Here is a 27,662-nt window from a genome sequence, read left to right as displayed (position 1 = left end):
ACATTTGACCCCCCCACAAACAAATGTGGTAGAGCACCCAGGCATTTATACACAACTACTACACTCACCGGACAGTTTATTAGGTACACCCATCGAGTACTTCGGGACATTCTACAAGGTGTGGGAAACGTTTCACGGGGACATAAGTCCGTTCTGACTCGATGGCATCACGCAGTTTGCTGCAGATTGGACTGCGGTACAGTCATGCTGTGAACATGCCTTTACAGCACATATGTCAGAGTCAAGGCCCGCGGGCCACATCCGGCCCGCGAGAAGGTTTTTTACGGCCCCTGGGATGATCTTGATTTATTATTAGAACCGGCCCGCAGACCGCAGCAAGCCGGCAGCCCGCAGATCTTTTACACGCACCAATACTACATTTCCCACAATGCAACGGTGACGCACCGAGCAGTAGGCTGCTTCATTTCAATATTTATTGGCACAGCAGTCGTCAGCATCACAGTAAAATTAACTTTCAGATACCCATCAAAAATGGCAAAACGGAAGGTGGACACTGAGAACCGGGGTTTCAAACAAGGTGGGAGTCGGAGTATATGTTCACGGAGGTAGCTGGAAAACCTGTGTGTCTTCTGTGTGGAGAAAGTGTGGCGGTACTGAAAGAGTATAATCTGAGACGACATTATGAAACGAAACACGCGGACAAAAACAAGAATATGGACATGGAACAAAGGCTACAAAAGGCAGAGGAATTAAAACGAGGCCTCAAATCTCGACAGGCTCTGTTCAAAAAAGCCAAATCACAAGGCCAGGCTGCTGTCAAGGCCAGTTTTATTTTGGCAGAAGAGATCGCTAAATCAGCCCGGCCATTTACGGAGGGGGATTTCATCAATTCTGAGGATTTCCTCAGCTCAGAGCCTTACCCCGAACATTGATGAACTTGTGGAAAAGATGGGACACCACCAAGTATCACCCTCAACCTCAAACAAGTGAACATTACTGTGCAATCACATATTTAGAGTTTTTACTCAGTTCAAGTTTAAAAGTTAAAGTTTAATATTTGTTTTCACTGCATGTTACTTCTCCTTAAACAAAGTGTTGTTTTTGATTAATAGATTTTTGCACTTTATTTTATTGTATTTCAATCCAATTATATTTTAAAAATATTTCAGTTGAGTGGATGATAGAAAATTGCTATTATTGTTTTTTTCTTTGAAGTAAATTTAGCCCACTTTTGCTAAAATAGAAAATATAGGCTACTGATGGTGCCTTGAATACCGGTTTCTTTCATTTAATGTTCATGTTATGGGGATTTTTATATAAAGGAAATTTGTCTTTTGTGTCTGTTGAAAATTAAAGATTACTGACAGAGCCATAAGAAAATATTGCTTTATTTATCTGATCATATTGGAATATATTTGTTAGGTTTTCAGTAGGTTCAATTAGGTTCACTAGACTATATGCGTCATTTAAAAATTTTTCAATGAACATTCGAACAGTCCGGCCCTCGGCTTGTAGCTAAATTTTTTATTTGGCCCTCCGTCCATTTGACTTTGACACCCCTGCTTTACAGCATCCCAAACATGCTCTATTAGGTTGAGGTCTGGGGACTGACCAGGTCAACTGAACTCGCTGTCATGATCCAGGCGTTTTTTTCTTCCTCAACTGTTGGTGACGGCGCTTCTTCTTCATGTTTCTATCTGATAGGAGTGGAACCCGGTGTGGTCGTCTGCTGCAATAGAACCATCCGTGACGAGGTTCGACCAGTTGCCCCGAGGTGCCGCACTGCACACCCCTGTTGTACCGTCTGTTTGTGGCCCTCCTGTTAGCTTGTACGATTCTTGCCATTCTTCTTCGACATCTCATCAACGCCCCCCCCCCCCCCACAGGACTGCTGCTGTTTTTCCACACCATTCTCCCTGGACAGTCATGCATGAAAAGCCCAGGAGGACGTCCGTTTCTGAGATACTGGATCTGGAACAACGGCAATCATACCCACACTCTGTCACTTAGGTCAGTCGCTGTGCCCATTCTAACGTTTAATAGAACAGTAAACTGAATGTCTTGATGCCTGTCTGCCTGCTTTATATAGAAAGCCACGTAACTCACTGTCTGTTGGACAGATTATTTTTGGTGAACGGGGTGGTGCAACTAATAATCTGAGATTTACACACATTTTGTTGTTTGTTGTTATTTCCTGCTATTCCCACCAAAACAGCCCAGTCTTCGCGGCCAGTATTTTTCCCCCACCTCATTTTCAATCATTATGAAAGGCAGTAGTATATGGTGGGTGAGGGTGAGCGCGAGAGAGAGGGGGTGAGGGCGAGAGAGTGAGCGCACGAGAGAGAGGGTGAGCGAGAGAGAGAGGGTGAGCGAGAGAGAGAGAGAGAGGGTGAGAGCGAGAGAGAGGGTGAGAGCGAGAGAGAGGGTGAGAGCGAGAGAGAGAGGGTGAGAGCGAGAGAGAGAGGGTGAGAGCGAGAGAGAGAGGGTGAGAGCGAGAGAGAGAGGGTGAGAGCGAGAGAGAGAGGGTGAGAGCGAGAGAGAGGGTGAGAGCGAGAGAGAGAGGGTGAGAGCAAGAGAGAGGGTGAGCAAGAGAGAGGGTGAGCGCGAGAGAGAGAGGGTGAGCGCGAGAGAGAGAGGGTGAGCGCGAGAGAGAGAGGGTGAGCGAGAGAGAGAGGGTGAGCGCGAGAGAGAGAGGGTGAGCGCGAGAGAGAGAGGGTGAGCGCGAGAGAGAGAGAGGGTGAGCGCGAGAGAGAGAGGGTGAGCGCGAGAGAGAGGGTGAGCGCGAGAGAGAGAGGGTGAGCGAGAGAGAGAGGGTGAGCGCGAGAGAGAGAGGGTGAGCGAGAGAGAGAGGGTGAGCGCGAGAGAGAGAGGGTGAGCGCGAGAGAGAGAGGGTGAGCGCGAGAGAGAGAGGGTGAGCGCGAGAGAGAGAGGGTGAGCGAGAGAGAGAGAGGGTGAGCGCGAGAGAGAGAGGGTGAGCGCGCGAGAGAGAGAGGGTGAGAGCAAGAGAGAGGGTGAGAGCAAGAGAGAGGGTGAGCGCGAGAGAGAGAGGGTGAGCGCGAGAGAGAGAGGGTGAGCGCGAGAGAGAGAGGGTGAGCGCGAGAGAGAGAGGGTGAGCGCGAGAGAGAGAGGGTGAGCGCGAGAGAGAGAGGGTGAGCGCGAGAGAGAGAGGGTGAGCGCGAGAGAGAGAGGGTAAGTGAGAGACCGATGTGGTGTGGTATCATAGTGTTACCTTGCCCGTGGCCTCGGCCCACAGCTCGGTCACGTGGATCTGGGTCCTGGTCAACGCCGCCAGGTAGCTTATGACCTGCAGGGCCGAGTCCAGACACTGACCACTGGGCCTCGTTCAACATGGACGAGATCGCAGAGTCACAGCCCTGGGGACCACACGGGAAATGGACATTAAATAAATAATTGGTTAATGAATTAAAACTGTCTTTTTATGTGAATGTGAAGCCATATTATATTTTTGCTATATTGTATTTACTTTGCCACCATGGCCTTTTTTTGCCTTTACCTCCCTTATCTCACCTCATTTGCTCACATCGTATATAGACTTATTTTTCTACTGTATTATTGACTGTATGTTTGTTTTACTCCATGTGTAACTCCGTGTTGTTGTACGTGTCGAACTGCTTTGCTTTACCTTGGCCAGGTTGCAGTGGTAAATGAGAACTTGCCTGGTTAAACAAAGGTAAAAAAATAAATAAATAGAACAATATTAGGAGAGGGTGGAGAAGGTTCAAAAATATGTTTAGTGCTGGTACTGGATTGGAATGTTGTATATATTTATTTGACTCAAGGTTGAGAATTCCCCTATGCTCGTACATTTCCATACGAGCAGTGAAACAGCTCAAAGCTAAAACCTGTCAATCACAGATGTGAATTTTGATAGAGCCAGTAAGGTGTCAAACTGAAAGAATTTGCCTTCTAGTACATTTTGAGTCTTTTCAAATAAACTGAGACAACATCTGAGATTTTTCTAGAATGTATGTTTACTGTAATTCACCATGAAATGATTTGCACTAAACCAGTCAACAATGCACTATGTTGTGCTGTACAAAAGGTGCATATGAATGTAGCAGGTGCAAAGCTCCGTCTGTATGTTGCACAGCCACACCCAGCTGCTACTCCACTGAATCATTTCAAGGCTCCGATGGGTGACGGGGTCTCTGTCTACATTTAGTCAATTCAAAACTTTATTCAACCTATGTGATATTATCCTGGGTAAGTAGCCAATCTCTTTTTTCAAGAGTACACTGTCAGTAGCGTTACAAAGAATGAAACATGAAAAAGCTAAATGTTTTTATCAGGATGTTTAACCTGGATGAGAAGCTGAGACTAGCCTCCCGTTCTCTGGACTTGGGGTCTTGTTTAACCTGGATGAGAAGCTGAGACTAGCCTCCCGTTCTCTGGACTTGGGGTCTTGTTTAACCTGGATGAGAAGCTGAGACTAGCCTCCCGTTCTCTTGACTTGGGGTCTTGTTTAACCTGGATGAGAAGCTGAGAGTAGCCTCCCGTTCTCTGGACTTGGGGTCTTGTTTAACCTGGATGAGAAGCTGAGACTAGCCTCCCGTTCTCTGGACTTGGGGTCTTGTTTAACCTGGATGAGAAGCTGAGACTAGCCTCCCGTTCTCTTGACTTGGGGTCTTGTTTAACCTGGATGAGAAGCTGAGAGTAGCCTCCCGTTCTCTGGACTTGGGGTCTTGTTTAACCTGGATGAGAAGCTGAGACTAGCCTCCCGTTCTCTGGACTTGGGGTCTTGTTTAACCTGGATGAGAAGCTGAGACTAGCCTCCCGTTCTCTGGACTTGGGGTCTTGTTTAACCTGGATGAGAAGCTGAGACTAGCCTCCCGTTCTCTGGACTTGGGGTCTTGTTTAACCTGGATGAGAAGCTGAGAGTAGCCTCCCGTTCTCTGGACTTGGGGTCTTGTTTAACCTGGATGAGAAGCTGAGACTAGCCTCCCGTTCTCTGGACTTGGGGTCTTGTTTAACCTGGATGAGAAGCTGAGACTAGCCTCCCGTTCTCTGGACTTGGGGTCTTGTTTAACCTGGATGAGAAGCTGAGACTAGCCTCCCGTTCTCTGGACTTGGGGTCTTGTTTAACCTGGATGAGAAGCTGAGACTAGCCTCCCGTTCTCTGGACTTGGGGTCTTGTTTAACCTGGATGAGAAGCTGAGACTAGCCTCCCGTTCTCTGGACTTGGGGTCTTGTTTAACCTGGATGAGAAGCTGAGACTAGCCTCCCGTTCTCTGGACTTGGGGTCTTGTTTAACCTGGATGAGAAGCTGAGACTAGCCTCCCGTTCTCTTGACTTGGGGTCTTGTTTAACCTGGATGAGAAGCTGAGAGTAGCCTCCCGTTCTCTGGACTTGGGGTCTTGTTTAACCTGGATGAGAAGCTGAGACTAGCCTCCCGTTCTCTGGACTTGGGGTCTTGTTTAACCTGGATGAGAAGCTGAGACTAGCCTCCCGTTCTCTGGACTTGGGGTCTTGTTTAACCTGGATGAGAAGCTGAGACTAGCCTCCCGTTCTCTGGACTTGGGGTCTTGTTTAACCTGGATGAGAAGCTGAGACTAGCCTCCCGTTCTCTGGACTTGGGGTCTTGTTTAACCTGGATGAGAAGCTGAGACTAGCCTCCCGTTCTCTGGACTTGGGGTCTTGTTTAACCTGGATGAGAAGCTGAGACTAGCCTCCCGTTCTCTGGACTTGGGGTCTTGTTTAACCTGGATGAGAAGCTGAGACTAGCCTCCCGTTCTCTTGACTTGGGGTCTTGTTTAACCTGGATGAGAAGCTGAGACTAGCCTCCCGTTCTCTGGACTTGGGGTCTTGTTTAACCTGGATGAGAAGCTGAGACTAGCCTCCCGTTCTCTGGACTTGGGGTCTTGTTTAACCTGGATGAGAAGCTGAGACTAGCCTCCCGTTCTCTGGACTTGGGGTCTTGTTTAACCTGGATGAGAAGCTGAGACTAGCCTCCCGTTCTCTGGACTTGGGGTCTTGTTTAACCTGGATGAGAAGCTGAGACTAGCCTCCCGTTCTCTTGACTTGGGGTCTTGTTTAACCTGGATGAGAAGCTGAGAGTAGCCTAGCCCCGTTCTCTGGACTTGGGGTCTTGTTTAACCTGGATGAGAAGCTGAGACTAGCCTCCCGTTCTCTGGACTTGGGGTCTTGTTTAACCTGGATGAGAAGCTGAGACTAGCCTCCCGTTCTCTGGACTTGGGGTCTTGTTTAACCTGGATGAGAAGCTGAGACTAGCCTCCCGTTCTCTGGACTTGGGGTCTTGTTTAACCTGGATGAGAAGCTGAGACTAGCCTCCCGTTCTCTGGACTTGGGGTCTTGTTTAACCTGGATGAGAAGCTGAGACTAGCCTCCCGTTCTCTGGACTTGGGGTCTTGTTTAACCTGGATGAGAAGCTGAGACTAGCCTCCCGTTCTCTGGACTTGGGGTCTTGTTTAACCTGGATGAGAAGCTGAGACTAGCCTCCCGTTCTCTGGACTTGGGGTCTTGTTTAACCTGGATGAGAAGCTGAGACTAGCCTCCCGTTCTCTGGACTTGGGGTCTTGTTTAACCTGGATGAGAAGCTGAGAGTAGCCTCCCGTTCTCTTGACTTGGGGTCTTGTTTAACCTGGATGAGAAGCTGAGACTAGCCTCCCGTTCTCTGGACTTGGGGTCTTGTTTAACCTGGATGAGAAGCTGAGACTAGCCTCCCGTTCTCTGGACTTGGGGTCTTGTTTAACCTGGATGAGAAGCTGAGACTAGCCTCCCGTTCTCTGGACTTGGGGTCTTGTTTAACCTGGATGAGAAGCTGAGAGTAGCCTCCCGTTCTCTTGACTTGGGGTCTTGTTTAACCTGGATGAGAAGCTGAGACTAGCCTCCCGTTCTCTGGACTTGGGGTCTTGTTTAACCTGGATGAGAAGCTGAGACTAGCCTCCCGTTCTCTGGACTTGGGGTCTTGTTTAACCTGGATGAGAAGCTGAGACTAGCCTCCCGTTCTCTTGACTTGGGGTCTTGTTTAACCTGGATGAGAAGCTGAGACTAGCCTCCCGTTCTCTGGACTTGGGGTCTTGTTTAACCTGGATGAGAAGCTGAGACTAGCCTCCCGTTCTCTGGACTTGGGGTCTTGTTTAACCTGGATGAGAAGCTGAGACTAGCCTCCCGTTCTCTGGACTTGGGGTCTTGTTTAACCTGGATGAGAAGCTGAGACTAGCCTCCCGTTCTCTGGACTTGGGGTCTTGTTTAACCTGGATGAGAAGCTGAGACTAGCCTCCCGTTCTCTGGACTTGGGGTCTTGTTTAACCTGGATGAGAAGCTGAGACTAGCCTCCCGTTCTCTGGACTTGGGGTCTTGTTTAACCTGGATGAGAAGCTGAGACTAGCCTCCCGTTCTCTGGACTTGGGGTCTTGTTTAACCTGGATGAGAAGCTGAGACTAGCCTCCCGTTCTCTGGACTTGGGGTCTTGTTTAACCTGGATGAGAAGCTGAGACTAGCCTCCCGTTCTCTGGACTTGGGGTCTTGTTTAACCTGGATGAGAAGCTGAGACTAGCCTCCCGTTCTCTGGACTTGGGGTCTTGTTTAACCTGGATGAGAAGCTGAGACTAGCCTCCCGTTCTCTGGACTTGGGGTCTTGTTTAACCTGGATGAGAAGCTGAGACTAGCCTCCCGTTCTCTGGACTTGGGGTCTTGTTTAACCTGGATGAGAAGCTGAGACTAGCCTCCCGTTCTCTGGACTTGGGGTCTTGTTTAACCTGGATGAGGAGCTGAGACTAGCCTCCCGTTCTCTGGACTTGGGGTCTTGTTTAACCTGGATGAGAAGCTGAGACTAGCCTCCCGTTCTCTGGACTTGGGGTCTTGTTTAACCTGGATGAGAAGCTGAGACTAGCCTCCCGTTCTCTGGACTTGGGGTCTTGTTTAACCTGGATGAGAAGCTGAGACTAGCCTCCCGTTCTCTTGACTTGGGGTCTTGTTTAACCTGGATGAGAAGCTGAGACTAGCCTCCCGTTCTCTGGACTTGGGGTCTTGTTTAACCTGGATGAGAAGCTGAGACTAGCCTCCCGTTCTCTGGACTTGGGGTCTTGTTTAACCTGGATGAGAAGCTGAGACTAGCCTCCCGTTCTCTTGACTTGGGGTCTTGTTTAACCTGGATGACAAGCTGAGAGTAGCCTCCCGTTCTCTGGACTTGGGGTCTTGAGCTCCTCTGCATTAATGTAGAGCGTTCCGGGTTCCAGGATCGACACTGGTCCCCCACTGCGTGGCGATGAACACGGCTCTCTGGATGGCTGAGGTGGCCTTCACCAAAAAATAAAATAAAATCAGGTTTGTATTCCAAAAGGAGCAGGGAGGAAAAAAAAGCAAAAAAAAACACTGCCTTCAGAAAGTATTCATACCCCTTGACTTATTCCACATTTTGTTGCCTCGACAGCCTTAAATTCATTTTAATTTAATTGTGTTATTATTTATTTTTAAATAGAGGTTTTTCCCCCTCTCACTCATCTCCACACAATACCCTATCACGAAAACATGTTTTTAGAAATGTATTGAGAATGAAATACAGAAATATCTCCTTTACATAAGTAGTCACACCCCTTTGCTGTGACGCTCCAAATTGAGCTCAGGTGAATCCACTTCCATTTGATCATCCTTGACAAGTCACTACAACTTGGACTCCACTTGTGGCCAATTAAATTGTTTGGACATGATTTAGAAATAACCGTCTGTCTATATAAAAAGGTCCCACAAGTGGATGTCTGAGTAGAAACTGTACCATGAAGTTCAAGGAACTGACCGTAGATCTCAGAGATAGAATTGTGTTGACGAAAATATGTGGGGAAGGTTATGAAACCATTTCTAGAGTGTTGAAAGTTTCCAAGAGCACAGTGGTCTCCATCATTGGGAACAAAATATGGATCTACCCAGACTCTGACTAGAGCTGGCTGTCCGACCAAACTAGGCAACAAAGACCTTGGTCATGGAGGTGACTAAGAACCCAATGACCACTCTGATAGTTCCTTGGCTGAGACGGGATAACCTGCCAGAAGGACAGTCTCTTCACCAATCTGGACTTTATGGGAGGAGAGTGGCCAGACGGAAGCTCTGTCAAGTTGATTGTTGATCATTGCCAGACAAACATTTTCAAGTCTTGCCATAGATTTGACTTACCTCCTTAAACATAACTAGGCCACTCGGAAACACTCCATTTTGTCCTGGTAAGCAACAACAGTGTGTATTTAACCTTGTGTTTTAGGTTATTGTCTCGCTGAAAGGTGAATTTGTGTCTGTAGGAAAGCAGACAACCAGGTTATCCTCTAGGATTTTGCCGGTTCTTAGCTCTATTCCATACAAAAATAAAATAATAAATCATCCAGAAAACTCCACAGTCCTTAATCGATGACAAGCATACCCATAACATGATGCAGCCACCACCATGCTTGAACATATGAAGCGTAGTCAGCTTTGCATTCTTTGTATTTCTTTGTCACATTTTTTACAGTATTACTTTAGTTCCTTATTATTGCATGTTTTTGGAATATTTTTTATTTTGTACAGGCATCCTTATTTGAACTCTGTCTATTAGGTTAGTATTGTGGAGTAACTACAATGTTGTTGATCCATCTTCAGTTTTCTCCTGACACAGCCATTAAAAACTCTGTTTTAACGTCACCATTGGCCTCATGGTGAAATCCCTGAGTGGTGTCCTTCCTCTCTGGCAACTGAGTTAGGAAGGATGCCTGTATCTTTGTAGTGACTGGGTGATTCATACACCATCTAAATTGTAATTAATAACTCCACCATGCTCAAAGGGTTATTCAAAGCTTCCCACAGTTGTGTCAAGTATGCTGGATGTCCTTTGGGTGTGGAACCATTCTTGATAGACACGGTAAACTGCGTGGAAAAACCCAGCAGCGTTGAAGTACTCGACTCAAACTGGTGCGCCTGGCACCTACTACCATACCCTATTCAAATAGGCACTTAAATCTTTCATCTTGCACATTCACCCTCAGAACGGCACATACACAATCCATGTCTCAATTTAACCAGTCTCCCTCCCCTTCATCTACACTAATTGAAGTGGATTTAACAAGTGACATCAAGAAGGGATCATAGTTTTCACCTGTATTCACCTGGTCATCTATGGTCACTTAGTGTATACTTCCATAAAAACGTTTAAAATGGTACATTCAGACGAGTCTAGCGGGCGTCCTAGACCAAAACACCAACATGTTCATGAGAGTCTCACCCTTCCACAGAGGAGTCATATTAGTTTTGTAGGCCAAACCGTTTGGACGCTACAGACATCCTTGTGAGAAGACTGATTTCCGTGATGTGTCAAGGTGTGACAAACACCGTTGTCGCGCCGACCACCACAGATGTGTTGGATTGAGATGCAGCCCACGCACAAAAAATGAAATCATGTCAAATGCCCATTCCTAGTCGCGAAACGCAGACTTACTGTTCTCCTGACTGTCAATGTCCAGGCCGTCATACAGGTCGGAGATGGTCGTCACGGCCGTGCACACGCAGCAGAGGTCAGAGGTGGGCCTGTCTGCCATGCTCTCCTCGTGGCTATGACACTCGAGCAGCCGCCCTACCGTCTGACCAATCAGATCTTTGCAGATCCCCGGCAGGACGGAGTCTGACGAGCTTGGGTGCAGAGAGGGTGGTTTGGCCACACCCAACAGACCTGGAACAAAACAAAGACAGACAAGTTAGGTGAAATATAACTGAGTCCCCATGTGACAATGAGGAAGTTATTTCCAACAGCTAACGATATACTGTCCTATATGTGGTAGTCTGTCTTTTTTTTGTTTTTTTACCCAAGTCCTTCCCTCACACACCCTGACCAGAGGACTGTGACAAGTTGCTATAATGAAGGCTCTGAATAGGGTGCACTCTGATTTCATAGAGACGCCCTAAAATTCTCCTGCTCTTCAACAGGATTCTGCTCCTATAGGGAACAAAAAAACAACAACAAAAAAACCACATTACTAATGTGTCTTGGAATGGATCCCAACGGTCTAATGCAGTTCATGATGATTGACAGGCACCACGCACCAGCCACATCTCATTCAACTGTCCTATCTTCTCAGAGCAGATGGAGGAGAGGACAGACATACAGAGAGAACCACAGAGACGGCTGCCAAGTTTCATTTGGCCTCCTCTCCGTCAGCAACCAGGCCCATAAACATGGCCGACAAGGAAAATAATGATGTAGGGTAAATAGTATCCTGAAGGTTTGCGGGCAGCGGCGGTTGGGGAGAACATAGGTACGCTGACTGGCCTTTTTATAGAACTCTAGGAGCTACACACATTACATTATGAAAACAGAGGACGGGTGAAGAAATGAGTGAAAAATTATTGTGTGGTTATTTCATATTGAGGAAGAAGATATGGACAGATTGAACTTCCAGGGCGTGCCAAGTAGTAAATAAAACTGTGGAAATATTAGTGTGTTTCAAATGTTTGTATGACTTTTCTTGAGGTCACCTAAAAAACAGGGTTTTTCCACATTCATCATGTTCGATTTCGTTCCAACTTCTGTCACATTAGTGCTTGAGGTCAATCGAGGACAGAGACACTGAAAAGAGGAGAGACTAGGTCCGTGTCCCCAAAGTACACTACTGTTGAGGGTGCCACTTGGAGGGAACAGGGTGCCACTTGGAGGAGACACTAGAAATGTACCTTCTGCGTGAAAAGGAGGCGGCGGTTGAGGAGGCAGATATATCTTTCTCCCACTCATCATTGGGGTCGTAACACACGTCGTCATCTTCAGAGGCGCTGCGGTTCCCCTGGGGAGGGACAAAACATTTTAATTAACCCCCTGGCCATTTATTCAGCTTCATGAGAAACGACAGGAACGGCCCTCTTTCATGCACAAATAAGTGTTTTGTAAATTAGATGAGCACCGGTAAAATCCACAGAGGACTGACATACTGTTGTTCTTTCTGCGAGCGTGAGACGGACAGGAGAACGCAGTCTAAATCTATCTGATAGCGGTATGTTAACTACCAACCACATTAACCAGCTGTCCAAATGGCTTCATAAATATATGATTACTGTAACTAATCTGTGTAACACAACATGATTACTGTAACTAATCTGTATAACACCACGATTACTGTAACTAATCTGTATAACACCACGATTACTGTAACTAACCTGTATAACACCACGATTACTGTAACTAATCTGTATAACACCACGATTACTGTAACTAATCTGTATAACACCACGATTACTGTAACTAACCTGTATAACACCACGATTACTGTAACTAATCTGTATAACACCACGATTACTGTAACTAATCTGTATAACACATGATTACTGTAACTAATCTGTATAACACAACATGATTACTGTAACTAATCTGTGTAACACCACGATTACTGTAACTAATCTGTGTAACACAACATGATTACTGTAACTAATCTGTGTAACACCACGATTACTGTAACTAATCTGTGTAACACAACATGATTACTGTAACAAATCTGTATAACACCACGATTACTGTAACTAATCTGTGTAACACAACATGATTACTGTAACAAATCTGTATAACACCACGATTACTGTAACTAATCTATATAACACATGATTACTGTAACTAATCTGTATAACACAACATGATTACTGTAACTAATCTGTGTAACACCACGATTACTGTAACTAATCTGTGTAACACAACATGATTACTGTAACTAATCTGTGTAACACCACGATTACTGTAACTAATCTGTGTAACACATGATTACTGTAACTAATCTGTATAACACATGATTACTGTAACTAATCTGTATAACACAACGATTACTGTAACTAATCTGTGTAACACCACGATTACTGTAACTAATCTGTGTAACACCACGATTACTGTAACTAATCTGTGTAACACAACATGATTACTGTAACAAATCTGTATAACACCACGATTACTGTAACTAATCTGTGTAACACAACATGATTACTGTAACAAATCTGTATAACACCACGATTACTGTAACTAATCTATATAACACATGATTACTGTAACTAATCTGTATAACACAACATGATTACTGTAACTAATCTGTGTAACACCACGATTACTGTAACTAATCTGTGTAACACAACATGATTACTGTAACTAATCTGTGTAACACCACGATTACTGTAACTAATCTGTGTAACACATGATTACTGTAACTAATCTGTATAACACATGATTACTGTAACTAATCTGTATAACACAACATGATTACTGTAACGACTCTGTGTAACACAACACGATTACTGTAACTAATCTGTGTAACACATGATTACTGTAACTAATCTGTGTAACACATGATTACTGTAACTAATCTGTGTAACACATGATTACTGTAACTAATCTGTGTAACACATGATTACTGTAACTAATCTGTATAACACATGATTACTGTAACGACTCTGTATAACACAACATGATTACTGTAACGACTCTGTATAACACAACATGATTACTGTAACTAATCTGTATAACACAACATGATTACTGTAACTAATCTGTATAACACAACATGATTAATGTAACTAATCTGTATAACACAACATGATTACTGTAACTAATCTGTATAACACAACATGATTACTGTAACTAATCTGTATAACACAACATGATTACTGTAACTAATCTGTATAACACAACATGATTACTGTAACTAATCTGTATAACACAACATGATTACTGTAACTAATCTGTATAACACAACATGATTGAGAAAGACGGCATTCACACTACAGCAAATACAGCTCTTTAAAGTCAGATGGACAACATATGTATTAGTGGTATGAAACGACTGTTACTGACCTGGTCGAGTTCCCTCACGACGGCCAGGTTGTTACTGACCTGGTCGAGTTCCCTCACGGGCGGGCCAGGTTGTTACTGACCTGGTCGAGTTCCCTCACGGGCGGGCCAGGTTGTTACTGACCTGGTCGAGTTCCCTCACGGGCGGGCAGGTTGTTACTGACCTGGTCGAGTCCCCTCACGGCGGGCCAGGTTGTTAATGACCTGGTCGAGTCCCCTCACGGCGGGCCAGGTTGTTAATGACCTGGTCGAGTTCCCTCATGGCGGGCAGGTTGTTACTGACCTGGTCGAGTTCCCTCACGGGCGGGCCAGGTTGTTACTGACCTGGTCGAGTTCCCTCATGGTGGGCCAGGTTGTTACTGACCTGGTCGAGTTCCCTCACGGGCGGGCCAGGTTGTTACTGACCTGGTCGAGTTCCCTCACGGGCGGGCCAGGTTGTTACTGACCTGGTCGAGTTCCCTCACGGCGGGCCAGGTTGTTAATGACCTGGTCGAGTCCCCTCACGGCGGGCCAGGTTGTTAATGACCTGGTCGAGTTCCCTCATGGCGGGCAGGTTGTTACTGACCTGGTCGAGTTCCCTCACGGGCGGGCCAGGTTGTTACTGACCTGGTCGAGTTCCCTCATGGTGGGCCAGGTTGTTACTGACCTGGTCGAGTTCCCTCACGGGCGGGCCAGGTTGTTACTGACCTGGTCGAGTTCCCTCACGGGCGGGCCAGGTTGTTACTGACCTGGTCGAGTTCCCTCACGGCGGGCCAGGTTGTTACTGACCTGGTCGAGTTCCCTCATGGCGGGCCATGTTGTTACTGACCTGGTCGAGTCCCCTCACGGGCGGGCCAGGTTGTTACTGACCTGGTCGAGTTCCCTCACGACGGCCAGGTTGTTACTGACCTGGTCGAGTTCCCTCACGACGGCCAGGTTGTTACTGACCTGGTCGAGTCCCCTCATGGTGGGCCATGTTGTTACTGACCTGGTCGAGTTCCCTCACGACGGCCAGGTTGTTACTGACCTGGTCGAGTTCCCTCACGGGCGGGCCAGGTTGTTACTGACCTGGTCGAGTTCCCTCACGACGGCCAGGTTGTTACTGACCTGGTCGAGTTCCCTCACGGGCGGGGCAGGTTGTTACTGACCTGGTCGAGTTCCCTCACGGGCGGGCCAGGTTGTTACTGACCTGGTCGAGTCCCCTCACGGGTGGGCCAGGTTGTTACTGACCTGGTCGAGTTCCCTCACGGCGGGCCACGTTGTTACTGACCTGGTCGAGTTCCCTCATGGCGGGCCATGTTGTTACTGACCTGGTCGAGTCCCCTCACGGCGGCCAGGTTGTTACTGACCTGGTCGAGTTCCCTCACGGGCGGGCCAGGTTGTTACTGACCTGGTCGAGTTCCCTCACGGGCGGGCCAGGTTGTTACTGACCTGGTAGAGTTCCCTCATGGTGGGCCAGGTTGTTACTGACCTGGTCGAGTCCCCTCACGGGCAGGCCAGGTTGTTACTGACCTGGTCGAGTTCCCTCACGGGCGGGCCAGGTTGTTACTGACCTGGTCGAGTTCCCTCACGGGCGGGCCAGGTTGTTACTGACCTGGTCGAGTTCCCTCACGGGCGGGCCAGGTTGTTAATGACCTGGTCTAGTCCCCTCACAGGCGTGCCAGGTTGTTACTGACCTGGTCGAGTTCCCTCACGGGCGGGCCAGGTTGTTACTGACCTGGTCGAGTTCCGTCACGGGCGGGCCAGGTTGTTAATGACCTGGTCAGGTCCCCTCACGGGCGGGCCAGGTTGTTACTAACCTGGTCGAGTCCCCTCACGGGCGGGCCAGGTTGCTCTGGAAGTTCTCCAGTCTCCAGAAGGTGGAGATACCCAGTTTGGTGTTTCTGACCTGCACCTGCAGCTCTCCCTCTCCGCACCTCTTCTCAGACCCCTCGTGTCTAAAAACAGAGGGAACCAAGTTAAGCTATAAAGAGGAAGTAAAGCCAAGATAAGGGATGAGATATTGAGTGAGAATCTCCTGCTAGATCTGGCTGTAGATCCATCTCAAAATGTGGCAAAACGAAGAGTATTTCATATCCAAAGATGAAGACAGCCTCCACTCATACCTGCTGAAAACTGTGTTCTTCTTGAGTTTGTCACTGATCTTATTGGCCTCCTCAATCATCAGAGCCAACTTCATGGCATCCCACTTCATGGTATCCCACTTCATGGTATCCCACTTCATGGCATCCCACTTCATGGCATCGCACTTCATGGCATCGCACTTCATGGCATCCCACTTCATGGCATCCCACTTCATGGCATCCCACTTCATGGCATCCCACTTCATGGCATCCCACTTCATGGCATCCCACTTCATGGCATCCCACTTCATGGCATCCCACTTCATGGTATCCCACATCCCACTTCATGGTATCCCACATCCCACTTCATGGTATCCCACATCCCACTTCATGGTATCCCACATCCCACTTCATGGTATCCCACATCCCACTTCATGGTATCCCACATCCCACTTCATGGTATCCCACATCCCACTTCATGGTATCCCACATCCCACTTCATGGCATCCCACTTCATGGTATCCCACATCCCACTTCATGGCATCCCACTTCATGGCATCCCACTTCATGGTATCCCACAGAGGAGGGACTGAGAAAACAGATAGGTCACCAGAACTGTAACTAGCTACACCATCAAAACCATTGTGTGATGCAATGGAAACACTAATCTAAATCACAACACCTCAATGACCACGTACCCCTGCACATCGACTCGGTACTGGTTCTCCCTGTACATTGCCAAGTTATCATTACTCATTGTGTATCTATTACACTGAACGAAAATATAAACACAACATGCAAAGGTGTCGGTCCTCATGAGCTGAAATAAAAGATCCCAGAAATGTTCCATATGCACAGAAAAAAGCTTCTCTCAAATTTTGGGCACAAATTATTTTACATCCCTGTTAGTGAGCATTTCTCCTTTGCCAAGAAAATCCATCCACCTGACAGGTGTGGCATATCAAGAAGCTGATTAAAGAGCATGATTATTATACAGATGTACTTTGTGCTGGGGACAATACAAGGCCACTTTAAAACGTGCAGTTTTGTCACACAACGACAAAATGTCGCAAGTTGAGGGAATGTGCAATTGGCATATCGATTGCAGGAATCTCCAGAGGTGTTCCCAGAAAATGTAATGTTCATTTCTCTACCATAAACCGCCTCTCCAGCGTCATTTTAGAGAATTTGGCATCGCATCCTACCGGCCTCACAACCACAGATGGGCCTGTAAGTAAGCATTTCACTGCTATTCCACACCTGTTATTTCTGAACCATTTGAGGTATTAAATGTGATTTGTTAGCTACCACAATAAGTTATGCCTCTCCTATTATTGGAATAACATCTCATCATTGATTTATACTTCACACCTGGTTTGTATTCATTAGTGCACGCTGTTGCAACGGAAAACGTTTTGCAACAAAAACTAGTTTCTTATTGGACGAGTTCAGGCAGTCCCTCCTCATTTTGGACCGTTTTCTCATGAATACGACCCAGAAGATGAAAATCCCTAACAATGGTGTACCGTTTCTCGTAGTCCGGCTTCCTTTCAACGCCAGTTTCCTCTGCATCTCCTTGAGGTCTTTGCCGATCTTCCACTTCTCTGCCTCGAGGGCCTCCACCACCTTGGCCAGCCACGGCCCGCCATGCAGCCTAGGCCTCCATGTGGAGGCGAAGACATGTCTTGTGCGTGTTCACCTCCTGCTCCAGCTCCACCTTGGCCGACTGCAGCTCTTCCATCTTGGAGGCTACCAGCTGCTGGTCCATCTCCCAATGCCGCTTCCTCTTGCTCTCCTCCTCCTGGGGGAAGGAAAGCACCATTGTACAGTGTAAACTACAAAAACACTGCTAGCCAAACAATGGTCTTTTGCTGTGCTAAATTTTATTAAAAGAGCAACTACAACCTCCCAAAAAATCAAGCGGAATTTTTCAAAACCCCAAAAATGGTGTTCTAATGTGGTTTAAGCACTACTGTGGACTTGGCTGTTCAAATCTTTTGTAGTTTTTCCCATGAAAAAATAAAATCAGATGAGTGAAATCCTGAAAAAGAAAAAAAAAAAGAAACTGGGAAAATGGAAGAAGTACAAGACGCAAGACGCAAGACGTACATGACCCAATACGCAATAGGTACATGACACAAGACGTTAATGACACATGACACAAGACGCAATACGTACATGACACAAGACGTACATGACACAAGACGTACATGACACAAGACGTACAAGACGCAAGACGTACATGACACAAGACGTACATGACACAAGACGTACATGACACAAGACGTACATGACACAAGACGTACATGACACAAGACGTACATGACACAAGACACAAGACACAAGACGTACATGACACAAGACGTACATGACACAAGACTTACATGACACAAGACGCAATACGTACATGACACAAGACGCAATACGTACATGACACAAGACGTACATGACACAAGACGCAAGACGTACATGACACAAGACGCAAGACGTACATGACACAAAACGCAAGACGTACATGACACAAAACGCAAGACGTACATGAAACAAGACGCAAGGCGTACATGACACAAGACGTTAATGACACATGACACAAGACGTACAAGACACAAGACGCAATACGCACATGACACAAGACGTACAAGACACAAGACGTACAAGACACAAGATGCAAGACGTACATGACACAAGACGTACAAGACACAAGACGCAATACGCACATGACACAAGACGTACAAGACACAAGACGTACAAGACACAAGACATACAAGACACAAGACGTACAAGACACAAGACATACAAGACACAAGACGCAAGACGTACATGACACAAGACGTACAAGACACAAGACGCAAGACGTACATGACACAAGACGTACATGACACAAGACGTACATGACACAAGACGTACATGACACAAGACACAAGACACAAGACGTACATGACACAAGACGTACATGACACAAGACTTACATGACACAAGACGCAATACGTACATGACACAAGACGCAATACGTACATGACACAAGACGCAATACGTACATGACACAAGACGTACATGACACAAGACGCAAGACGTACATGACACAAGACGCAAGACACAAGACGTACAAGACACAAGACGCAAGACGTACATGACACAAAACGCAAGACGTACATGACACAAAACGCAAGACGTACATGACACAAGACGCAAGGTGTACATGACACAAGACGTTAATGACACATGACACAAGACGTACATGACACAAGACGTACATGACACAAGACGTACATGACACAAGACGTACATGACACAAGACGTACATGACACAAGACACAAGACGTACATGACACAAGACGTACATGACACAAGACTTACATGACACAAGACGCAATACGTACATGACACAAGACGCAATACGTACATGACACAAGACGTACATGACACAAGACGCAAGACGTACATGACACAAGACGCAAGACGTACATGACACAAAACGCAAGACGTACATGACACAAAACGCAAGACGTACATGACACAAGACGCAAGGCGTACATGACACAAGACGTTAATGACACATGACACAAGACGTACAAGACACAAGACGCAATACGCACATGACACAAGACGTACAAGACACAAGACGTACAAGACACAAGATGCAAGACGTACATGACACAAGACGTACATGACACAAGACGTACAAGACACAAGACGCAATACGCACATGACACAAGACGTACAAGACACAAGACGTACATGACACAAGACGTACATGACACAAGACGCAATACGTACATGACACAAGACGCAATACGTACATGACACAAGACGCACATGACACAAGATGCAATACGTACATGACACAAGACGCAAGACGTACATGACACAAAACGCAAGACGTACATGACACAAGACGCAAGACGTACATGACACAAGACGCAATACGTACAAGACGTACATGACACAAGACGTACATGACGTACATGACACAAGACGCAAGATGTACATGACACAAGACGCAAGACGTACAATACGTACATGACACAAGACGCAATACGTACATGACCCAAGACGCAATACGTACATGACACAAGACGTACATGACACAAGACGTACATGACACAAGAAGTACAAGACGTACATGACACAAGACGTACAAGACGTACATGACACAAGACGTACAAGACGCAATACGTACATGACACAAGACGCAATACGTACATGACACAAGATGCAAGACGTACATGACACAAGATGCAAGATGTACATGACACAAGACGCAAGATGTACATGACACAAGACGTACATGACACAAGATGCAAGACGTACATGACACAAGACACAATACGTACATGACACAAGACGTACAAGACGCAATACGTACATGACACAAGATGCAATACGTACATGACACAAGATGCAAGACGTACATGGCACAAGACGTACAAGACACAAGACGTACAAGACGCAATACGTACATGACACAAGACGCAAGACGTACATGACACAAGATGCAAGACGTACATGACACAAGACGTACATGACACAAGACGTACATGACACAAGATGCAAGACGTACATGACACAAGACGCAATACGTACATGACACAAGACGTACAAGACACAAGACGTACATGACACAAGACGCAATACGTACATGACACAAGATGCAATACGTACATGACAAGATGCAAGACGTACATGACACAAGACGCAAGACGTACATGACACAAGACGCAAGACGTACATGACACAAGACGTACATGACACAAGACGTACATGACACAAGACGCAAGACGTACATGACACAAGACGTACATGACACAAGACGCAATACGTACATGACACAAGACGCAATACGTACATGACACAAGACGTACAAGACGCACATGACACAAGACGCAAGACGTACATGACACGACACAAGACGCACATGACACAAGACGTACATGACACATGACACAAGACGCAAGACGTACATGACACAAGACGTACATGACACAAGACGCAAGACGTACATGACACAAGACGTACATGACACAAGATGCAATACGTACATGACACAAGATGCAATACGTACATGACACAAGACGCAATACGTACATGACACAAGACGCAATACGTACATGACACAAGACGCACATGACACATGACGCAAGACGTACATGACACAAGACGCACATGACGCACATGACACAAGACGTACATGACACAAGACGTACATGACACAAGACGCAATACGTACATGACACAAGACGTACAAGACGTACATGACACAAGACGTACATGACACAAGACGCAATACGTACATGACACAAGACGCACATGACACAAGACGTAGACGTACATGACACAAGACGCAATACGTACATGACACAAGACGTACATGACACAAGACGTACATGACACAAGACGCAATACGTACATGACACAAGACGCAATACGTACATGACACAAGACGCACATGACACAAGATGCAATACGTACATGACACAAGACGCAAGACGTACATGACACAAGACGCACATGACACAAGACGTAGACGTACATGACACAAGACGCAAGACGTACATGACACAAGACGCAAGACGTACATGACACAAGACGCAATACGTACATGACACAAGACGCAAGACGTACAAGACGTATATGACACAAGACGTACATGACGTACATGACACAAGACGCAAGACGTACATGACACAAGACGCAAGACGTACAATACGTACATGACACAAGACGCAATACGTACATGACCCAAGACGCAATACGTACATGACACAAGACGTACATGACACAAGACGTACATGACACAAGAAGTACAAGACGTACATGACACAAGACGTACAAGACGTACATGACACAAGACGTACAAGACACAAGACGTACATGACACAAGACGCAATACGTACATGACACAAGACGCAAGACGTACATGACACAAGACGCAAGACGTACATGACACAAGATGCAAGACGTACATGACACAAGACGTACATGACACAAGACGTACAAGACACAAGACGTACATGACACAAGACGCAATACGCACATGACACAAGACGTACATGACACAAGACACAATACGTACATGACACAAGACGTACAAGACACAAGACGTACAAGACACAAGACGTACAAGACACAAGACGTACATGACACAAGACGCAATACGCACATGACGCAAGACGTACAAGACACAAGACGTACAAGACACAAGACGTACAAGACACAAGACGTACAAGACACAAGACGTACAAGACACAAGACGTACAAGACACAAGACGTACAAGACACAAGACGTACATGACACAAGACGTACATGACACGACGTACATGACACAAGACGTACATGACACAAGACGTACATGACACAAGACGTACATGACACAAGACGTACAAGACACAAGACGCAATACGTACAAGACGCAATATGAATGTTTTTTTTTAAATCAGCAACAAGTGAGACAACCAGGAGTCATTAGAAGGCTAAACGAGGCTATGGTTTTTGAGGTGGTGGTGGGTCAGTCCTTCTCACCAGTGGTGGTCGGCGATAAGGGCCCCAGACAGCTGGATGTCGTGGGGGGACTCTGACTTGTGCTGGCCGACCTTGGTCTGTCCCTCCTTCATCATGTATAACAGCATCTCTGACGGCTGTGGGTCCTCGTTCAGGATCACCAAGTTGGGTAGTCGGTTGTCCACAGCCCGCTTCCTGGTGGGGAGAAGAGAGGGAAACAGATGAATTTAGGAGGGGAAATTATATTCTGAAATGTGCCAGAGGAATGTGGAAGGGAGGTCGATACAGTGAAACACTGATTATGAAGACAAAGGTCGCTTTTAGTTCAGTTATAAGCTGACCTGTAATTCATTGGTTTCCTCACGTTTGTGTTTCTCTGCCTGCTCCAGCTTCTCTCTCCACGCTCTGACAAGAGGCGAAGGAATCAGATTCAAGTTGAGTACTGCAGTTGTAGTATTTTTTGCCACATAGCCTCTCTGGGACAAGATGTGTGCAGATTTTATGGTTGTCACCTGTGGGCCTCGGCAATCTCCCTCTCCTGCTGCGTCAGCTGGCTCTTCAGAGCCAAGATCTCCTGCTGGAAGAGGCCCATCTTCTCCGGCTCGTTGCCCTTAGAGCTCATCAGAGCCGCCCGTAACTTCTCTACCTCAGCTTTCAGCTCGAGTAACAAAGACCCACACAAATGACATTGTTAAATTGCTGCTGAAACAGAAAAAAAAGTTCAGTGCCATTTTGTATGAGCTTTTGTTACATCACATGTATGACTGTCAAACAGTAACCTACCTTTTTGATACCAGTGGAGGCTGGTGGGAGAAGCCATAGGAGGATGTGCTCATTGTAATGACTGGAATAAATACAACGGAGTCAAACAGGGTTCCCATACGTTTGATACAGTTCCATTTAAGCAATTACAAATGAGCCCGTCCTCCTATACCTCCTCCCACCAAATCAAATCAAATTTTTATTTGTCACATACACATGGTTAGCAGATGTTAATGCGAGTGTAGCGAAATGCTTGTGCTTCTAGTTCCGACAATGCAGTAATAACCAACAAGTAATCTAACTAACAATTCCTAAACTACTGTCTTATTCACAGTGTAAGGGGATAAAGAATATGTACATAAGGATATATGAATGAGTGATGGTACAGAGCAGCATAGGCAAGATACAGTAGATGGTATCGAGTACAGTATATACATATGAGATGAGTATGTAAACAAAGTGGCATAGTTAAAGTGGCTAGTGATACATGTATTACATAAGGATGCAGTCGATGATATAGAGTACAGTATATACGTATGCATATGAAATGAATAATGTAGGGTAAGTAACATTATATAAGGTAGCATTGTTTAAAGTGGCTAGTGATATATTTACATCTTTCCCATCAATTCCCATTATTAAAGTGGCTGGAGTTGAGTCAGTGTCAGTGTGTTGGCAGCAGCCACTCAATGTTAGTGGTGGCTGTTTAACAGTCTGATGGCCTTGAGATAGAAGCTGTTTTTGCAGTCTCTCGGTCCCAGCTTTGATGCACCTGTACTGACCTCGCCTTCTGGATGATAGCGGGGTGAACAGGCAGTGGCTCGGGTGGTTGATGTCCTTGATGATCTTTATGGCCTTCCTGTAACATCGGGTGGTGTAGGTGTCCTGGAGGGCAGGTAGTTTGCCCCCGGTGATGCGTTGTGCAGACCTCACTACCCTCTGGAGAGCCTTACGGTTGAGGGCGGAGCAGTTGCCTCCTCTGTTTAATACACATATGGTACTAAACCATAAAAAGTTAGATGGTCACAACCTCTGCACCGTTTCCTCTTCCCGTGTAAAATACAGCCTTTGCAAGAGCTCCCCTAGCGCCAAAAGAACAGGAAATGTGGAGCAGTAATTTCCTTTGAATAATACCTTCATGACAGTTGAGATGGCTAGTTAACTGAACCTGGTGATGGACGGATGAGAAAAGGAGAGAGAGAGAGAGATTGGTGGCAGCATGGGAGGGCGAGGGATGAGGGGCTGACCTCTGATGAGTTTGGCGTTGGTGTCCTCGTTGACCTTGGCCACATTGATGATCCTGCGGGCCTGCTTGGCGTACCGCAGCGTGCTCAGGCTCTCCTCCATGTTGCTGCCCGCCGGGCTCAGGGTGGTGATCATGGCCGTCCAGGCTCTCCTCCACGTTGCTGCCCGCCGGGCTCAGGGTGGCGATCATGGCCGTCCAGGCTCTCCTCCACGTTGCTGCCCGCTGGGCTCAGGGTGGCGATCATGGCCGTCCAGGCTCTCCTCCACGTTGCTGCCCGCTGGGCTCAGGGTGGCGATCATGGCCGTCCAGGCTCTCCTCCACGTTGCTGCCCGCTGGGCTCAGGGTGGCGATCATGGCCGTCCAGGCTCTCCTCCACGTTGCTGCCCGCTGGGCTCAGGGTGGCGATCATGGCCGTCCAGGCTCTCCTTCAGCAGCCTGGACAACAAGGCGACAGGAAAGGGTATTCGGACATGGTGGAGATGCAAACGGTGGAGATGCAAACGGTATTCACGCAAAGCTCTTGACAAAATGACTTCACAAACCTCTCTCGCAATGTTATATGAAACCTGGATGAAATGTAGCTTCACAGAGAATTGCAAGATGATCTGATATTAGGTGCACGTTTAACAAAAACTTTTCCTACATTTATTTTTTATGTGGGGCAGTGCTTTTCCCAATCACACACACACACCCCCTCCCCATCTATACAAAATTGACTATTTGTGGATGCTCAGGTTGAGTTTCCCACAGAATCACTCTTTCACAGGCTTGATGATACTGTAGTGTGGCAGGGTTGGGGTCCATTCCATTTCAATCCAATCTCTCAACTGACTATATTATAATGGAATGAAGCCCATCCCATATGTCTGTATAAGAGGCATTTATCTCTTTTGTCAGTGAAGCATCTTTCACTCACCACGTGAGCACAGCAGGGGGTAAAGACCTTCCTCCAAGTCTGGGCCTGCTCTGACAGTGCAGAGATCACCTTCCACTGGCTCAGCAGGGACTTGTTGATGCTGGCACCTTCCTAAGATACAGACAGGGGAATAGGACGCACAACGCATCACCGGGGCCCTCCATGACACCTACAGCATTGGATGTCTACACGGTGTCTATGACCATTGAAAATGTGGATGAGTAAAAGAAAGCCGTGGAAACACAGCAGTGTACAGAGCGTGCTCACCATGAGGGGGTCACCGCCGGTCTGGGCTGAGGAGCAGCGCTCGCTGCCGGCCAAGTCCACCAGGTTGATTCTGCGGTCATGTTCTTCCCCCTCCACAAACTCATTCTACACACACACACACTAAATGTGTGTATTCAAACAGAAACATGCTATATGCTCCCTAGAGGTAGATTGTAAAGATGCACTGGACAGTGAGGCTAAAACACAAAGACAGAGTGCCGGAGAGGTTCACCTTGGTCTGGGTCAGGGTGAAGACCGAGTGGGATCGGGAGCTCTTGTCGGTCATGCCTGTGGCTGCAGAGGCTCACTGCTTGTTCCCAAGCTCCAGCCAACCCTGGAAACAGAAGGGGGAAAAGAGTGGGAATTCACAACACACGGACTTCATCACTTTGATAAGTGTTCAAAAAGTGTTAATCAGTGTTCAGAAAGCATGTCTGTAAAGCACCTTGAATGTCTTCATAGGAGCTCACCACGTTCTTGAAGAAAACATACAGTCACTGAGTGAATCCTTAAGACTAGCAAGCCATCATTACACATGACAAGACATTCATGGAAACCAAAGGTTTGCTCACGTGGACAGCTCAGCAACATAAGGCCCGTCGACTGGATGTTCCCTCACCCTCAGCTAGAAACACAGAGAACATTGTCATTACTAAGATCATTTAGTAGAATGGAAGTAAAAATGGCTTTTGAAAATCATTTTGTCCTACTCACAGCTGTGTTTTTGTTCTTCCCTGAACACGAGCAAGTCATGGATTTTCTCGTTGTACACCTCGAAGTAGCTCATCCCCAGATGACATGTGACCTGTTATACAACAGCCAAGTTGTCGTGAGCGCTTGATTGAGTAAGATTTCTAATGTATTCATTTCACATGGCAAATAAACTAAAAACAAAATGCTTTACATGACAACTCGACAGAATCAACAAAGTGTATATCTTGCTATGAATAAAATACAAATAAACACCTCCTGATTGTCAACTGCAGACAGCCGAGAAAAGAGCTCCTCGCAGAATCTTGGTGTTAGCCCTGCCTCCTCGAAACCCATCATACAGCAGAAGGATAGAGGAACATCGTCCAATTTTACACATTTGGATTCAACAAAAGGAGACTCGTGATAACAACACAAAATCAGCTAGTGTGTGTGTGTGTGTGAAGAGAAAAGCGAGTGAGAAAGAAACAGAGTGAGATGTCCGTGTAGGACTTCCTCGACCCAGTTTGACCGTAAGCAAACAGGCAGGTGTTGAACCCCTCAAAGGCCCTCTCCAGAAGAGGCTTGGCCACTTTTTCAAACGCTGTCTGCTGGCTGGCAAAGCCGGGGTCGCGTTTATCAACGGAGCAGAAGGAGAAGTCATATGTGAAGGCGTGCCCCTGCTTGGTGTCTGGATGTTGAACAACAGAGCAGAAGGAGAAGTCATATGTGAAGGCGTGCCCCTGCTTGGTGTCTGGATGTTTATTTACAGAGCAGAAGGAGAAGTCATATGTGAAGGCGTGCCCCTGCTTGGTGTCTGGATGTTTATCTACAGAGCAGAAGGAGAAGTCATATGTGAAGGCGTGCCCCTGCTTGGTGTCTGGATGTTTATCAACAGAGCAGAAGGAGAAGTCATATGTGAAGGCGTGCCCCTGCTTGGTGTCTGGATGTTTATTTACAGAGCAGAAGGAGAAGTCATATGTGAAGGCGTGCCCCTGCTTGGTGTCTGGATGTTTATTTACAGAGCAGAAGGAGAAGTCATATGTGAAGGCGTGCCCCTGCTTGGTGTCTGGATGTTTATCAACAGAGCAGAAGGAGAAGTCATATGTGAAGGCGTGCCCCTGCTTGGTGTCTGGATGTTTATCAACAGAGCAGAAGGAGAAGTCATATGTGAAGGCGTGCCCCTGCTTGGTGTCTGGATGTTTATTTACAGAGCAGAAGGAGAAGTCATATGTGAAGGCGTGCCCCTGCTTGGTGTCTGGATGTTTATCAACAGAGCAGAAGGAGAAGTCATATGTGAAGGCGTGCCCCTGCTTGGTGTCTGGATGTTGAACAACAGTCTCCTGGTTATCCATGAAGATCACCCGCGATGCTTTCTCCGTCTTCTCCCCTGAAAGCAAATGTCAGGCAAATTTTGGGTCATTTTTTACATCACTGATTAGGCCTAATGGATAAATAAGCAA

The 27,662-nt window shown here is 46.7% G+C and overlaps 1 protein-coding gene across 4 annotated transcripts in view; it reads right to left on the bottom strand.

Moving 5' to 3' along the window:
- LOC135524783 (uncharacterized) overlaps positions 1-27,662 on the bottom strand; it is a 37,770-nt gene that overhangs the window by 8,498 nt on the left and 1,610 nt on the right. Inside the window, exons 3-19 of one of the 4 annotated variants that reach the window (XM_064952601.1) lie at positions 26,476-27,589; positions 26,224-26,314; positions 26,082-26,134; positions 25,742-25,843; positions 25,510-25,614; positions 25,243-25,353; positions 24,328-24,761; positions 23,102-23,162; positions 22,831-22,976; positions 22,660-22,723; positions 22,340-22,513; positions 17,346-17,620; positions 15,556-15,693; positions 11,632-11,738; positions 10,767-10,897; positions 10,403-10,633; positions 3,191-3,335 (exon numbers count right to left, since the gene is read on the bottom strand). In XM_064952601.1, coding sequence (XP_064808673.1) covers positions 17,474-17,620; positions 22,340-22,513; positions 22,660-22,723; positions 22,831-22,976; positions 23,102-23,162; positions 24,328-24,515 — 780 coding nt within the window. In that variant the 5' untranslated portion in view covers positions 24,516-24,761; positions 25,243-25,353; positions 25,510-25,614; ... (2 more) ...; positions 26,224-26,314; positions 26,476-27,589 and the 3' untranslated portion in view covers positions 3,191-3,335; positions 10,403-10,633; positions 10,767-10,897; ... (1 more) ...; positions 15,556-15,693; positions 17,346-17,473. Of the gene's footprint in view, positions 1-3,190; positions 3,336-10,402; positions 10,634-10,766; positions 10,898-11,631; positions 11,739-15,555; positions 15,694-16,342; positions 16,409-17,345; positions 17,621-22,339; positions 22,514-22,659; positions 22,724-22,830; positions 22,977-23,101; positions 23,163-24,327; positions 24,762-25,242; positions 25,354-25,509; positions 25,615-25,741; positions 25,844-26,081; positions 26,135-26,223; positions 26,315-26,475; positions 27,590-27,662 lie in introns of those variants that run through there. The other 3 variants (XM_064952602.1, XM_064952603.1, XM_064952600.1) reach the window with 3 other exon arrangements.

This window comes from Oncorhynchus masou, chromosome 31 (genome assembly GCF_036934945.1).
Source record: "Oncorhynchus masou masou isolate Uvic2021 chromosome 31, UVic_Omas_1.1, whole genome shotgun sequence".
NCBI classification, from domain to species: Eukaryota; Metazoa; Chordata; class Actinopteri; order Salmoniformes; family Salmonidae; genus Oncorhynchus; species Oncorhynchus masou.
This window is presented reverse-complemented; position numbering and strand designations above follow the sequence as displayed.